The sequence below is a fragment of the Chiloscyllium plagiosum genome, unplaced genomic scaffold, assembly GCF_037043375.1.
Source record: "Chiloscyllium plagiosum isolate Xiang-an unplaced genomic scaffold, Cpla_swu_hap1 HiC_scaffold_18, whole genome shotgun sequence".
Taxonomy (NCBI): domain Eukaryota; kingdom Metazoa; phylum Chordata; class Chondrichthyes; order Orectolobiformes; family Hemiscylliidae; genus Chiloscyllium; species Chiloscyllium plagiosum.
Genome location: NW_028270156.1, coordinates 39381625 through 39395773, shown reverse-complemented (window position 1 = coordinate 39395773; position 14149 = coordinate 39381625). Strand labels below are relative to the sequence as shown.

Sequence of the window (14149 nt, the reverse complement as noted above, 5' to 3'; positions counted from 1 at the left end):
CCAAATCATGACGATTATTTGGATTGAATCACATTTGCCACTAATCAGACAATCTAGCCAACCAATCAAAATGCTCCTGTAATGTGAGGGCACTGTATATATGTATCAAAAACAACAAGGGTACCAATACTGATCCCTACAAAACTCTACTACAAATAGGCTTCCAGTCACAAAAGCAATCTCCCGCCACCAAATCCATCACCCCCTATTTCCTGCCACTCAGCCTGTTCTGCAATAAATTAGCCAATTTTTCTTGGAGACCAGGATCCCATGTGGCATCTTATTAAAAGGCCTCCTGAAGCTTGAGTAGATTACGTTGAATGCATTACCCTCATCTACACACCTAGTCACCTCTTTGAAATATTCAGTCAAGTTGGTCAGACTTGACCTTTGAGGAGAAAGTGAGGTCTGCAGATGCTGGAGATCAGAGCTTCTTTCCTGAAGAAGGGCTTATGCCCGAAACGTCGATTCTCCTGTTCCCTGGATGCTGCCTGACCTGCTGCGCTTTTCCAGCAACACATTTCCAGACTTGACCTTTCCCAAACAAAACCATGTTAACTGGATTAATGCCTGCCTCTCCAAATGCAGATTAATTCTGTCCCTTCAATAATTTCTCTACCACTGTGGTAGATTGTCTGCAGTTTTCTGGTTTACCTCTTGTTCTTTTCTTGAATAATGGTGCCACATCCAGTCGTAAGAGTGGCACAGTTCTTACTATTGGGTCAAATGGGGAAGTGTACTGAATGAAAAGGCAGCACAGAGGGTATTTGGGTTGTCGTGGGTGAGGGAGAGTGGGAAAGATGTTAGAGGCAATTATGAGAGTAGTAGTGCATGAACCTTGGTGGGAGATAACTACAGTAACATAGATTGGGTGACTTTGTGGTGTTAGAAAGAAGAGTTCCACTTACATAGCCATCTTTCTACAGCACTGTACATTTCTCTAGATGCTTTACCCCAGTTGTCAACTTTGTACCAGACTGGCATGATATGTTGTGTGGCCTCCACTATTGGTCCTGGGACAAGAGGTAATCCTATCTTAGCACTACCCTGTCCTACAAGACATCCAGGACCTTACCCACATAGTAGGTCACCAATTTCCCTATGTTGGCCAAATCCAGGGCAAATGTCAGGAATCATGGAGCTTTGGACTGACGGTGCCTATTCTACATTATTCAGTCTCCTGTAAGATTCTATATGTAGAGTTGATTTTGTTGTAATAATGTGAACATTGGTACCAGAATATTATTGTGATATTTGTATTATTAAAACAGTTTTTGTAATTCTTCCTGATATATTGAAGATTATTCCCAAAAGTTAATTTCATTTGTACCATTATTGTGATTTAACCTTTTGCATGTTCTTTCCCTACAGCTGTATGCATGATGAAGATGAAGCAACAGTTTCCTCTGTGAAAACTGAGATTGTTGATACCCTAACATCATTTAGCCAGTCATTCAGTCAGATGGTGGAACTAGCGTTAACCCATGAAATACAGGTCAGTATCATGTTGTAAATTATAGGACTTTTATAGCACTCTTTTAATTGGTAGAAGAGGTAGATCAATTCAGTTAAAACACTTTTTGAAGGCCAATTCTTCATCATTAATGTGAGATTAATTGCTCCCCCTTAATTCTCAGGAATGGACATATGCATGAGTATCAAAACTTTAAATTATTTAAATATAAATTCAAGGACTTAATTAAAAATATAAATTTTACTTGTAGGATCCCTCTGTCTTAAAGCCATTCTTAGCCACATTTAATCATGAAGAAAACACAATAATGTGTGGGTACTTCTATTTTGTTTATGTAATGACTCAGTTGAGGCTGAAAATATCTGGAAGATATGATTTTGTGCAAAGTTGATTGAAATGTACTAAGATATGTTTACATGTCAAAGAATAGAAAGTTGTTTTAAATATCTAGTTCATGGTTAATGTTAATAGTTTAGAGTTAATTTTTACTTATTAAAGATTAAAGCTGTAAAGCAAAGGTATTTAAAGTAGTAAGTTTTAGACAATGCCAGCTCACCTAAAGAATTGATATTTCTGTGGATTACTCATGTTTGTTTTAATAAAGTCAGAGAAATAAAGCTTTAAAATAGAAGGTGTCAGTTCACTAAAGAAGAATTGGACAAGCGATGTCTTCAATTTTTGCAGCAATAGCTGTTTAGAGATTTTTGTTTTGAGAGATGCAGTTAAATTAATTTTAAAGCCCTTACTGAATCCTGTACAATGGTAAAATCTATTTACTTGATAAGATCAAAGAAGAAATTATAAATGAGGGATAATTAATCTAAAGGCCAGTTTGAGGATGCAGCAGAACAAGTTGTATTGTTATGGACTTGATGGAGCTAAGGAAGGTTTGTTGGTTTCAGGCAGATATTTCTGTAGAGCCAGATTGTTTCTGGGGCCTCTGACTGGTTTCTGTTGCTCAGATATTGAATGTGGGGCATGCTAGAGTTCTCTGCAATTCTTCTTCAATTGGATAAACCTAATGATTAAACAGGTGGTGTAAAGAAAAACCTGCTGATCTACACAGAACAATCAAAGGAGCATGACCAACTGAGATACTCTTACAAAGAGTCCGCATGGACATAATAGGCTGAATAGCCTTGTATTTCTCTGGTACTGTAACAAACTGACTCCACACATCAGTTCCTAGTATATTTCTTATTCAGTTGCTTGCAATGTCACCACATAATTTACTTTACTCAGCAATGAGAGTACATCAGGACCAAACTTTCTCTAGTTACATGGTTTCCAGAAGTAGAGATCTTGTAGCTTTATGACATTTGATGTGCACATGGTGAGGGAGTGTGGGTGCATGATGCGATCTACCATCAGAATCTCCATGATTGATCAGTTAGTTGTGATTTATGTGTTGGACACCACAAAGTAACACTTTTGCTTTATCATGTTGCTTTGCCATTTTTTTCTGCTGTTACTCAATCTTCTTGGATGGTGGTGACAACTTGAGAATGGTCTGTGGTATGTATAACCTATGACCTATCATACTTTTGACTGATATGTTTGCAAACTCAACCAAGTATGAGGTGAATCAATATGTGTAAAGTATTAAGATATGAATAGGTTGTTCAAATGTTTATCCTCCAACTTAGAGTATCCTCTGTGAACTTATGAATTTTTCAACTCAATTGTAGGTTGCGTCATATTGTTATATAGTAATGAATTCTGTAGCTTGCTTGGAACTCTATGTACTGAATTAGAGTAAATGCAGCCTATTGCCTGTAGTGGCAGTCTACAACAGTCCTCATTTTGTAAACCACCTGTCTAGAATGTCAATGATTGAGATGATGGTTATGGAATTTGCTTGTACTTCTTCAAAGGATTCACCTTCGAGTTGTTGCTATGGTTTTGATAGACATTGAGTTGTCGATAAAGGTGCAGGATCTGGTTTAACAGATTTTATTTAAAGAGTGGACAAGCAAGACAGTTTCTAATAAACTCTACTACATTGCATTCTATCGCTAGTGACCAGACTCCTACAGGGGATTGTTGTTTCATCATAACATACAAACATTCTTCAATGCAGGATACAGTAGGGTAGCATGCAATTGACGTGCAATCAGACTCAGTCCATAGCCCATGGGCATCTCTGATATTATGTGGTACATTTATTGTGCTTAAAAGTGTGTTGCTGGAAAAGCGCAGCAGGTCAGGCAGCATCAAAGGAGCAGGAGAATCGACGTTTCTGGCATAAGCCCTTCTTCAGGAATTTTTTGTGCTACATTTATTGTAGCATTTATTGTGCTACAAGCTGCTGACTGAACAATGGTGAGGCCTGATTCTCAAGCTGAATTGGATCAGCATCAGATAGCTGTCAGCATTTGGTTGCATGGGTATCCAAAGTCCACATCCGTGTCAATTCTACCCCAACCTGTTTTGCTCATCAAATATGAGCTAACAGAAAACGATTGACGTACCTATGAACTTGCTTTCCAATTTGTTCTATTTCCAAACAATCATGCAAAAAGCTCCTCTCTGATCTCCAGCTGATGTCAATTTGTACAGAAATAAGTGGAGCAAACACACTGGAGCAATACAGGGCATAGGAATCGATGTCAGCACATCTACGTCACAGAAACAGATCAATGTTTTCTGGTCTCATTACAAAGCAATCAAAGTAGGGGCAAGACAAGAAGACATTTCATCTCCAGAGTATTCATTGAACACTCAACTAATGTACTTTGAGAAGAACAAAAACAAAACTTAGTTCCCCTGCTATGGAATGTGCACATTGAAGGAAATTGCTTCATACTTCCTCCATAAATTCGGTGACCATAATAATACGCCATATAAAAACACTACTTGTGACTATACAAAAACATTATTTTCATTCAGGAGCAAATATTTATTTTGTAAAATCAGGTTGCATTCCATTATATTTGTAGGAATTTCACTGATACATCATTGCCAAATTATTAGCCTAGTGCTCTTATAATGTGGTCTATTATAACTTGAGCCTGCTGTTTTCGCCTTTAAACTTAACATGAATAGTTTTTCTTGATTTCACTATTCTCATTGTCATATATGTGTCATTTAATTACTTTACATCGAATACAAGAAGAGTATAGACCAGGTCTGAATAAATTGTTGGAATGAATACATTGAGGAATGAATCAGTTGGTCTGAGTCTATTTCTTAGTGACTCAATGAGCAATTTGACATGAGACAAGACAGTAGCAGGTTGACTTTGATGAATGACTATTAGAGACAAACCCACTTCAATAACAGAAATAAGAGGGCAACATAAAATAACGGAAGTAAAGCTGCTCATGGAGTGGATTGATGGTTGAAAAAGCAGATGGTGAACATAACTTTATACAGTATGTTCAACGATCCATCTTAGTTATTTTACAATTTTGTGTAGCAAAACATTCTAGATATATTAAAATATAAAGGGCCTGATTTAAACATTGGCCAGACAATGGAACAAATGACACAATTGCACATCCACCTGATATCCTCTTTGATATGGACTTCTTTTATTGCAGATGGAAACAGGAAACCTATGTTCAATGTAGTCATGATTCGGAGATGCCGGTGTTAGACTGGGGTGTACAAAGTTAAAAATCACACAACACCAGGTTATAGTCCAACAGGTTTAATTGGAAGCACACTAGCTTTCGGAGCGACGCTCCTTCATCAGGTGATTGTGGAGGGCTTGATCGTAACACAGAATTTATAGCAAAAATTTGCAGTGTGATGTAACTGAAATTATACATTGAAGAATTGATTGTCTGTTAAGCCTTTCATCTGTTAGAATACAGTGATAGTTTCACTTCTTTCATGTGTAAATCACAAAACCCTTTTTTCTAAAGTTGCATTCTCGGCTTAGCTGTTAACAATGGTGATAGCTAGACAATATGTTGAAGGTGTTAGCCCCCTGTGTTCTCTGTCTATGACCTGATGTTTAGATTGATTCCAATCTAAAAAGTGAGATAACAGAGTTTTACATAAATTCATGCAGTTTTTGAGCTCAGAGTTCTCCATGAATGTATGTGGTTTTTGAGCAAAGTGCAATGTAACTCTGAAAGTACCAAAAAAATTCACCACACAAAATATATGTGTGCATGTGGGTCTTTGTCTGTCTGTGTGTGTGTGTGTCTGTCTGGGGTGGGGGTTGTGAGTGTGAGAAAGTGTGTGTGTGTGTGTGTGTAGTGAATGCAGAGTGTCTTAAGTCTGTGAGGGGGTGCATGTGTGGGAGTCTGTGTGTCTATAAGGGTGTGTGTGGGTGTCTGTGTGCACGTCTGTGTGTATCTGTGTCCGTGTGTATGTGAGAGTGTGGTGTGTGTAGGAATATGTGTGTGTGTGTGTGTGTTTGTGTGTGTGTGTTGTGCAATGGTGATCACCTGTAATGTGACATGAACCCAAGGTCCCGGTTGAGGCCCTCCCTATGGGTACCGAACTTAGCTATCAGCCTCTGCTCGGCCACTTTCCTTTGCTGCCTGTCCCGAAGTCCACCTTGGAGGATGGTCACCCGAAGGTCCGAGGCTGAATGTCCTGGACCACTGAAGTGTTCCCCAACTGGGAGGGAACCCTCCTGTCTGTTGATTGTTGTGCGGTGCCCATTTATCCGTTGTCGTAGGTTCATGTCACATTACAGGTGATCACCATTGCACTACACACACACACACAGATATTCCTACACACACACACTCTCACATACACACGGACACAGGTACACACAGACGCGCACACAGACACCCACACACACCCTTATAGACACACAGACTCCCACACATGCACCCCCTTACAGACTTAAGACACTCTGCATTCACTACACACACACACACTTTCTCACACTCACAACCCCCACCCCAGACAGACACACACACACACAGACAGACAAAGACCCACATGCACACATATATTTTGTGTGGTGATTTTTTTTGGTACTTTCAGAGTTACATTGCACTTTGCTCAAAAACCACATACATTCATGGAGAACTCTGAGCTCAAAAACTGCATGAATTTATGTAAAACTCTGTTATCTCACTTTTTAGATTGGAATCAATCTAAACATCAGGTCATAGACAGAGAACACAGGGGGCTAACACCTTCAACATATTGTCTAGCTATCACCATTGTTAACAGCTAAGCTGAGAATGCAACTTTAAAAAAAAGGGTTTTGTGATTTACACATGAAAGAAGTGAAACTATCACTGTATTCTAACAGATGAAAGGCTTAACAGACAATCAATTTTTCAATGTATAATTTCAGTTACATCACACTGCAAATTTTTGCTATAAATTCTGTGTTACGATCAAGCCCTCCACAATCACCTGATGAAGGAGCGTCGCTCCGAAAGCTAGTGTGCTTCCAATTAAACCTGTTGGACTATAACCTGGTGTTGTGTGATTTTTAACTATGTTCAATGTGGCACACTGTTTTGGAAGAACACAAAAACTTTTGGCATTAATGCATTAAAACTCATATTAATGGGATAGAGACAATTGTAGGAGTTAGGGTGCTTTATGCCTACTTTTGTTTGTGCATCGGGGTCCTAGATATATCATTAAACCTCTTATCTGACACAGCAGGGTGTTTGGATTACTCTTGTGAAGGAGCTAAATGAAATAATGGGTAGGTGAATCACTTGTAGGAATTTAATGTTAAGTTCAAGACCATAAATTGGGAGCACAATGACCCTATTCCCATCTCACAGTGTTCTTGAAAAGTAGCTTTCTGAGTTCATTAATAAAATGGTATTACCTTTTGAAGTTGTTGGAGACTTTGTGACATGAGAGTTTTTCATTTTGAATGTTAATGTTAGTTGAATGAATTGGCTATGTAAAAAGGGATAAATTGAAATGTTCTTCCAATTAAATATTATTTATGTAACACTAAATAACAATATAAATCCTGAGCTATAATGAATAGATTAATATTGAATATCAATATGATTTTAAAAGGACCTGAAGGGTAACCTTTTCGTGCAGAGAGTGATGTGTGTATGGAATGAGCTGCCAGAGGAGGTGGTGGAAGGGGATACAATTACAACATTTAAAAGGCAACTGGATGGTACATGAATAGGAATGGATTAGAAGGATATGGGCCAAATGCTGGCAAATGGGACTAGGTCAGACTAGGACGTCTAGTTGGCGTGGACAGGTTGGAGCAAAGAGTTAACTCTATGACTCTGTGTGATCTACAGGGGATCCTCGATTATCTGAATGTGATGGGCACTATTTCATTCAGATAATTGATTTAATGCCTTTCCTCTGGGGCTCCGAGTTATTAAACTCTGCTCCTTATTCCGGAGACTGCAGCAGCATACAGCGCGCAAGGCCCGCCCCCCCCCCCCCCCCCCCCCCCCCCCCACTCCCAACACCACCTCCTGTCCCAAACCCGTCCAACACCATTCCCCTCAACAACTCCCACATCCCAACCCAGTCCAAAATCGCCCCCGTCCCCAACACTGATCCCAACACCCCTCTGCCCCAAACCCCGTCCAACACCACCCGCCCCCAACACCGCCCACCGTCCCGTCCAACATCGCCTCCAACACACCCATCCCCAACCCCGTCCAACACCGCTCCTGCCCCTAACACCCCCCATCCCCAACCCTGTTCAACATCGATCCGCCGCCCCCAAAGCTGCCCCCGCCCCATCCAATACCACCCCTGCCCCAACACCCTCAACCCCGTTCAACAACACCCCCCCACCCCCAACCCCATCCAACACCGCCCCCCCCCTCCCCCGCCTGACACCCCATACACACCCTCCCCTTCTCTGGTGCAGCTGGACTGGACACCAACAACAAGACTGCTGCAGTTGCCCTTTGTGGGGTAAGTCTCCAAATAGTGCATGCGAGTGCACTCACACGCACAAATGCAGCCACAGCCATACACACAACTTTTTACTGCAACATTTTGACAGGTTCCACCTTTGTCCTGTACAGGTTGGAGAGATTATCTGGGGAAGGGGGGTTTAGGGTACACTCCTGTATAAAACTCCAGTGAAAGTGTGGGGAGAGAGCGAGGGCGGGAAGTCAGTCATTTGGCGACAGTGCCTATTTAATCACTGTAAACAAAAGACACAATCACTGTTGGAGACACGTCTTTGACGTAATGTTTCCATCGGGACCTTGAGAGATCTGCTTCGATAATCCGATTTTCGGATAATTGGTATTCGGATAATCGAGGTTCCTCTTTCTCCCACTACTAGAGAGGAACCTAAATTCGCCAGTATCCCTGAGAACCATAGGGCTGCTCTCTCATTAGGGAGAGATAACTGGTGATGAATTTAACCTGAGGGTCACCATGCATCAGGTGAGTAGAAAGATTGAAACCATGTTGTTCGCGTCACTCTGCATTGCAAACCATCCATCCAGCTAACTGAGCTAATCAATCCCCAAGAGAGGATAACCTATCAAAATACTAACATAAATTCCACTTTCAATTTCTAAAACATTTTATATTAAAAATAAATATATCACACCTCATTATAATTGATTCAGTGATTAAACCAGCTTCTCTAATATTTTAGGAATGCAACGACTTCCTTTTTTAAAATGTCTTGCATTGACACGGACAAGATAAAATAGGAAATGGGAATTATTAGACCAAAAGCATATTACATCATTGCTATTTTTAACAGCAGAATTTAAGGAGTAAAGCCCATTTTTAAAGAGACTAATATCATATATCCAGTGTATAATCTAATTGTAAAATCTTGAAATTCCACCAGAAAATAGAAAATGAAATTATTTCTTGTTAATTCAACACATCTATTTGCTGCAATAATGACATAGTCAATGTTACTTTTGGTGATAAAGCTCAGGGTTATTTATATGTGAATGTTTTGTAGGAAGTGCCTTTACACTCTGTTAAATGTTTTCTATTCTTTTATAACGTTTTAGGAACAACAATGTTCAGAAAATGCATTGTCTGACTCCCAGCATGTTCTAATAGGAATTTCTTCGGTCTTCACGTTACTGAGAATATCCTAAACCAAAGCTTGCTTTTCGATTTTCTTCTCATTGCTGATAACAACAAAATATGTTTAATGTAATTGACTTACATTAATAATTAATTTATTAAAGAATAGGCTTGAGGTCTCCTTCTCAGACCTGAATTAACTTGTGTTCTTGTAATCATCAGTCTCAATCAGTTTATTCCATCTGTCACCTGGTGACTGCATGGCTGAAAATAGTCAGACTGAGTTTGTAAAACATTAATCCTTGAACCATTAGCAAACATCATTGTCTTCATGATGTCTGGAATCTTCAAAATCCATAGAAATCATACACCTTCTCTCTCTTTATCCATACCTCATTTAATATCTGGTTTATAAACTGATACTGCTATGTCCTAAACTAGTGACAACAATCCTTTCTATTGGTGATCGTGCCTCTTGCTGTAGGAGATCACGGGTGCAGGTCAATCTCTGGAAGCTTGCTCTATTGGCTGTTTTTACAGCAGAGATTCGTTCACAGACCTAACTTGCCTCCTCCTTTTGAATGAAGCTAATGAAGGGGTTCAGAATGTGCTCTTCTATGGTTACCATCAAAAGACTCATGTTCCTGAAATTACAAACTTTGTATCACTGTGATATTTGAATATAATTTGTATAGGATCATGACAACAAACTTGTGAGAGGGATGAAGGTTCCACTTAATGGAAGAGATCATGACACTTGATCATGATCATGGCATAATGAGTATGTGGTCGTTCTCAATAGTTAGCACTGCTGCCTCACAATACCAAAGACCCAGGTTTCATTCTAGCTGTGGGCAATTGTGTAGAATTTGCACATTCTCCTCATGTCTGCATGGGTCTGAAATGGATTAGATGGATTGGCTATTTGGAATGCAGGGTTATAGGGTTGGGAATAGGTTGCTCTTTGGAGGGTTGATGGGGACTTGATGACCTGAAGCCTTCCATGAGTTTTCAACAGTCAAATAGTGCTGTGTCAATTATTTCCAGGAAAATGTACACTTGTCCTAAAATCAGAAGTGCACACACATTTTGTTTTGCCCTCTTTTTGCCTGGTTTTGCACCACATGGAAGAGGTCAGTTTTCAAAGTGTCCTGAACTGATAATGTACTGATATACAATTATTTCTGAAAATGTAGGTGCAGCAAAACCTAAAATCTTCCAATACCAGAAAAATTAAGAACATTAATCTCTTTTAGTGATCCTAACAATGATTTTTATTTTGAATAGTCCTTACTGAGCTCTGACCCAACATTGAACCAATCTGTTGCTAGTCTCCATACAACTGAATTGTTTGGATGTGTCCAGTGGGATTAAACAGCTGAATTTTGTTTTATTTGTTCATTGGATATGTGTGTCGCTGGCTAGACCAACATTTATTGCCCATCCATAATTACCCAGAGCGTAGTCAAGAGTCAACCACATTGTTGTGGGTCTATAGTCAGAAGCAGCCAGATTAGATAAAGATGTCAGATTTTCTTCCCTAAAGCACATTAGTGAAACAAATGATTTTCTTTAATGACAATTCCAGATTTTCAAAATTAAATACAAGTTTCACCATCTGACATGGTGGGATTCAAATCTCTGTCCTCAAACCATTAGCATGCTGTTCTCAATTACTAGTCCAGTGCCATTACCTCTAAGTCGCCACCTCCTCAATTAACCTTTGCAAAGGGAGTACTTTGCATTATAATGGAAGAAGGATAGCAAAAGAGGCAAACAGAGAATCAGGCACTATTGGAGTAGAAAACAGCTCATTCTCTATTAGCATGTGGGTAGTGCTATACAGGTATTTACACTTTAGCTCTGATTTTATTTTCTGTCATTGGAGAATAAGTTACAAATTTGCTTGAGAATAAATGTTCTGTGCAAATAAAGCTGCTGAGCTACAGGCACACTCAGCTATGTGGCACCAGGGTATTACTGAGGATAGGAACTTACCATTTGTAAGTATGAGGTACTGAGAAATGATAAGGAAGGACAGTACTGATCAAAGATACTATTTTCGGACTGAAGAATGATGATGTGTTGAGGAGGTCAAAGAGAGAATCTATTTGGTTAGAATTAAAGCAAAAATAGTGGAGATATTCTGCTACTGGGTGCATGTTAAATGCCACCAGAAGTGAGAAGGAGATAGTGGTGTAAATTTGCAAGAAAATTACAAAGAGTGTTGCAAAAAATACTAAGTAATTATAATGTGTCACCTCAATTATCCTAATAAAGGTTGGGCTACTAACAGTGTAAATGGCAATGCGGTGGAAAAATTCATTAAATGCTCAAAAAGGAACTTTTACATCAGTTCCTCCAGTGAAGAACAAAGCTGTGCTGGATCCAGATCTATGAAATGAAGTGGGACAAGTAGAGTATGCTTCAAAAAGAGAATATTTAGACAATAGTCCTTACCATAGCATGAGGTTTAAAATTTCTTCGAACAAGGACCAGGAACAAATGAGTGTGAAAGTATTTAACTGGAGCAGAACTAGCTTCGGCAAGACGAAATGACAAGGTTAAGTCCTCTCAAAAATTAATAGGAAAATAGTAATTAAACATTAGAAACTTCTGGAGAAGATGACCCAGTTAGACAACACCAGGCCACCTGATGAAGGAGTGGCGCTCCAAAAGCTAGTGTGCTTCCAATTAAACTTGTTGGACTATAACCTGGTGTTGTGTGATTTTTAACAATTAGAGAATAGATTCATTCCTGTGAGGCAGAAAAAAAAGACATTAATCGTAGCGCTCCATGGATGCGTACGGACCAGGGAAACAAAATTTCATTCTAGATCACTGCTAATTTGGCATTAGGGCTGCCGGTTATAAGGAAAAAATAGTGTTGGTGTTGCACCTGTCTAATTCTATCTGGTGCAATATTGAAATCTGTCTTATTGAGGGATAGAGCATAAGAGTTTGTAGACTATGATGATACTGTGTAATCTGCCATTGGTGCCCTGTTTGCCACTCAGAGAGCTAGAGAGAGACCTCTGCTGCCTTTCTTCAGGAACCACAAGCCAATCAAGCACTGTTGAAGCCAGCAGTGAGGGCTTTTGTCACACAGTGATAGTGTTCCTATCTGAGTCACGAGACCCAGATTTAAGTCACACTTGTTTCTAACATGTGTAAAACATCACTAAAAAGGTTGATCAGAAAATAACTTGAAGCCAACAGTGAGCCTTTCAACACAATGAGTGTTGTGTAAAGATCTGAGGGGGATAATGTCAATGATTGCATTAAGAACCACCTTATATGATGTCACATGGACTAGGGAGGGGGATAGCTTCAGTTCTTGGAGGAGTAAGACCTAACATAAAGGTCTCCCTCATAGTGTGAGTAAGCAATGTCAATCATACCCAAGTGACTTACAGCTAGATGCAATAACTACACCTTGTTTAAGACAAGAGCCACTTCTCATTTAATGACCAGGTAATTTTCCTCCATCACACAAGATTAAGATTTAATGTTAATCTCGAATTTATATTTCTGTGATCTACATTGTTAATGTTAGCAGCACCTGACTCAACTACTCATTGAGCTGCAGCTCTGTTGCCCTTATTAGTAACAAATCTACTAGATGGATTTCACAGCATGATGAGCTGCAATATGGATTCATCTTGAGAATGAGAATCCTGAAGGCAGGTGTCTTGTGTACTGAGAGCTGCCAGCCATCCAAAGACCAGCAGTGTTGCTTGGCTGGCAGTGGCTGCTGCGGAAAGAGCAGTTAAAGGAGTACCAGGAGCATGGAGCAAGCCAAGCGACAGGTAAGTAGTGTGGAGAACGTAGGGTTTTCATGGGCTCTAGGGCTGCTGGTGTTGCAGCTGTCTAATTCTATCTGATGCAATATTGAAATCTGTATTATTGAGGGATAGAGCATAAGAGTTTGTAGATTATGATGATACTGTCTAATATGCCATTGGTGCCCTGTTTGCCACTCAGAGAGCTGGAGAGAGACCTCCAGTGAAGAGGCCAAGGTGGTCGGTAGCAAGAGCCAGGTGTAGGGCTCTCAGTGAACCCTCCTGTCCTAATGGGTTCCTTCATCAGGTATGGTAACAGGTTCATTTACAACTGGACTCCAGTAGGGGTGGGCTGAGATCTTAAAATGGTCTTTAGTTGGTGTCAACATAAGAGCTTCAAATAATGGCAAGATGGCGTTGATGTACACCTCAATCCCAGCTCCTTAAATTTACTGCCTGCCTCCAAGCTGATCGCTGGCATGAGCAGGGGGTTCTGCCTGTTAACTCTTTCTCTATCCACAGAAGCTACCTGTCCAGTCAACTATTTCAGTAATTTTTGCTTTTATTTCAGATTTCTGGCATTCAAATTATTACATTTCTGCTCTCTATTAGCCTATTCATTGAGATGGAAAAGAGAAAATAATTAAGTCTCAGTTCCCAATAGCCATGAATAGCAGATGGCATTTAAGAAGTTAAAAACAAATGATCCCTATTCTCGTTAGCCACTTCTGAAAGAAGTTCTCTTCCATTCATTTGCAGGTCTTACATTCAGCTGTAGGAATGATTGAACTTCTGACACCTGCAGCAACTTAATCTTTTCAGAGCTAAGAATTCATTTACCTCTCAGAAAACTAATATATTGTATAGATAACTTGAAGTCTGTCTTATTATGTGTATTCCCAATGGGATGGGAATGGCAAGCTTCAATGAATAGTGAATTATCTGAAAATTATATAGTTAG

General features: G+C 39.7%; 1 protein-coding gene across 2 annotated transcripts in view; it reads left to right on the top strand.

Moving 5' to 3' along the window:
• The window catches only part of insc (INSC spindle orientation adaptor protein), a 287717-nt gene that overhangs the window by 94457 nt on the left and 179111 nt on the right, over positions 1–14149 (top strand). For both annotated transcript variants that reach the window (XM_087996161.1, XM_087996159.1), the window contains exon 4: positions 1372–1495. In XM_087996161.1, coding sequence (XP_087852287.1) covers positions 1372–1495 — 124 coding nt within the window. The remainder of the gene's footprint in view (positions 1–1371; positions 1496–14149) is intronic.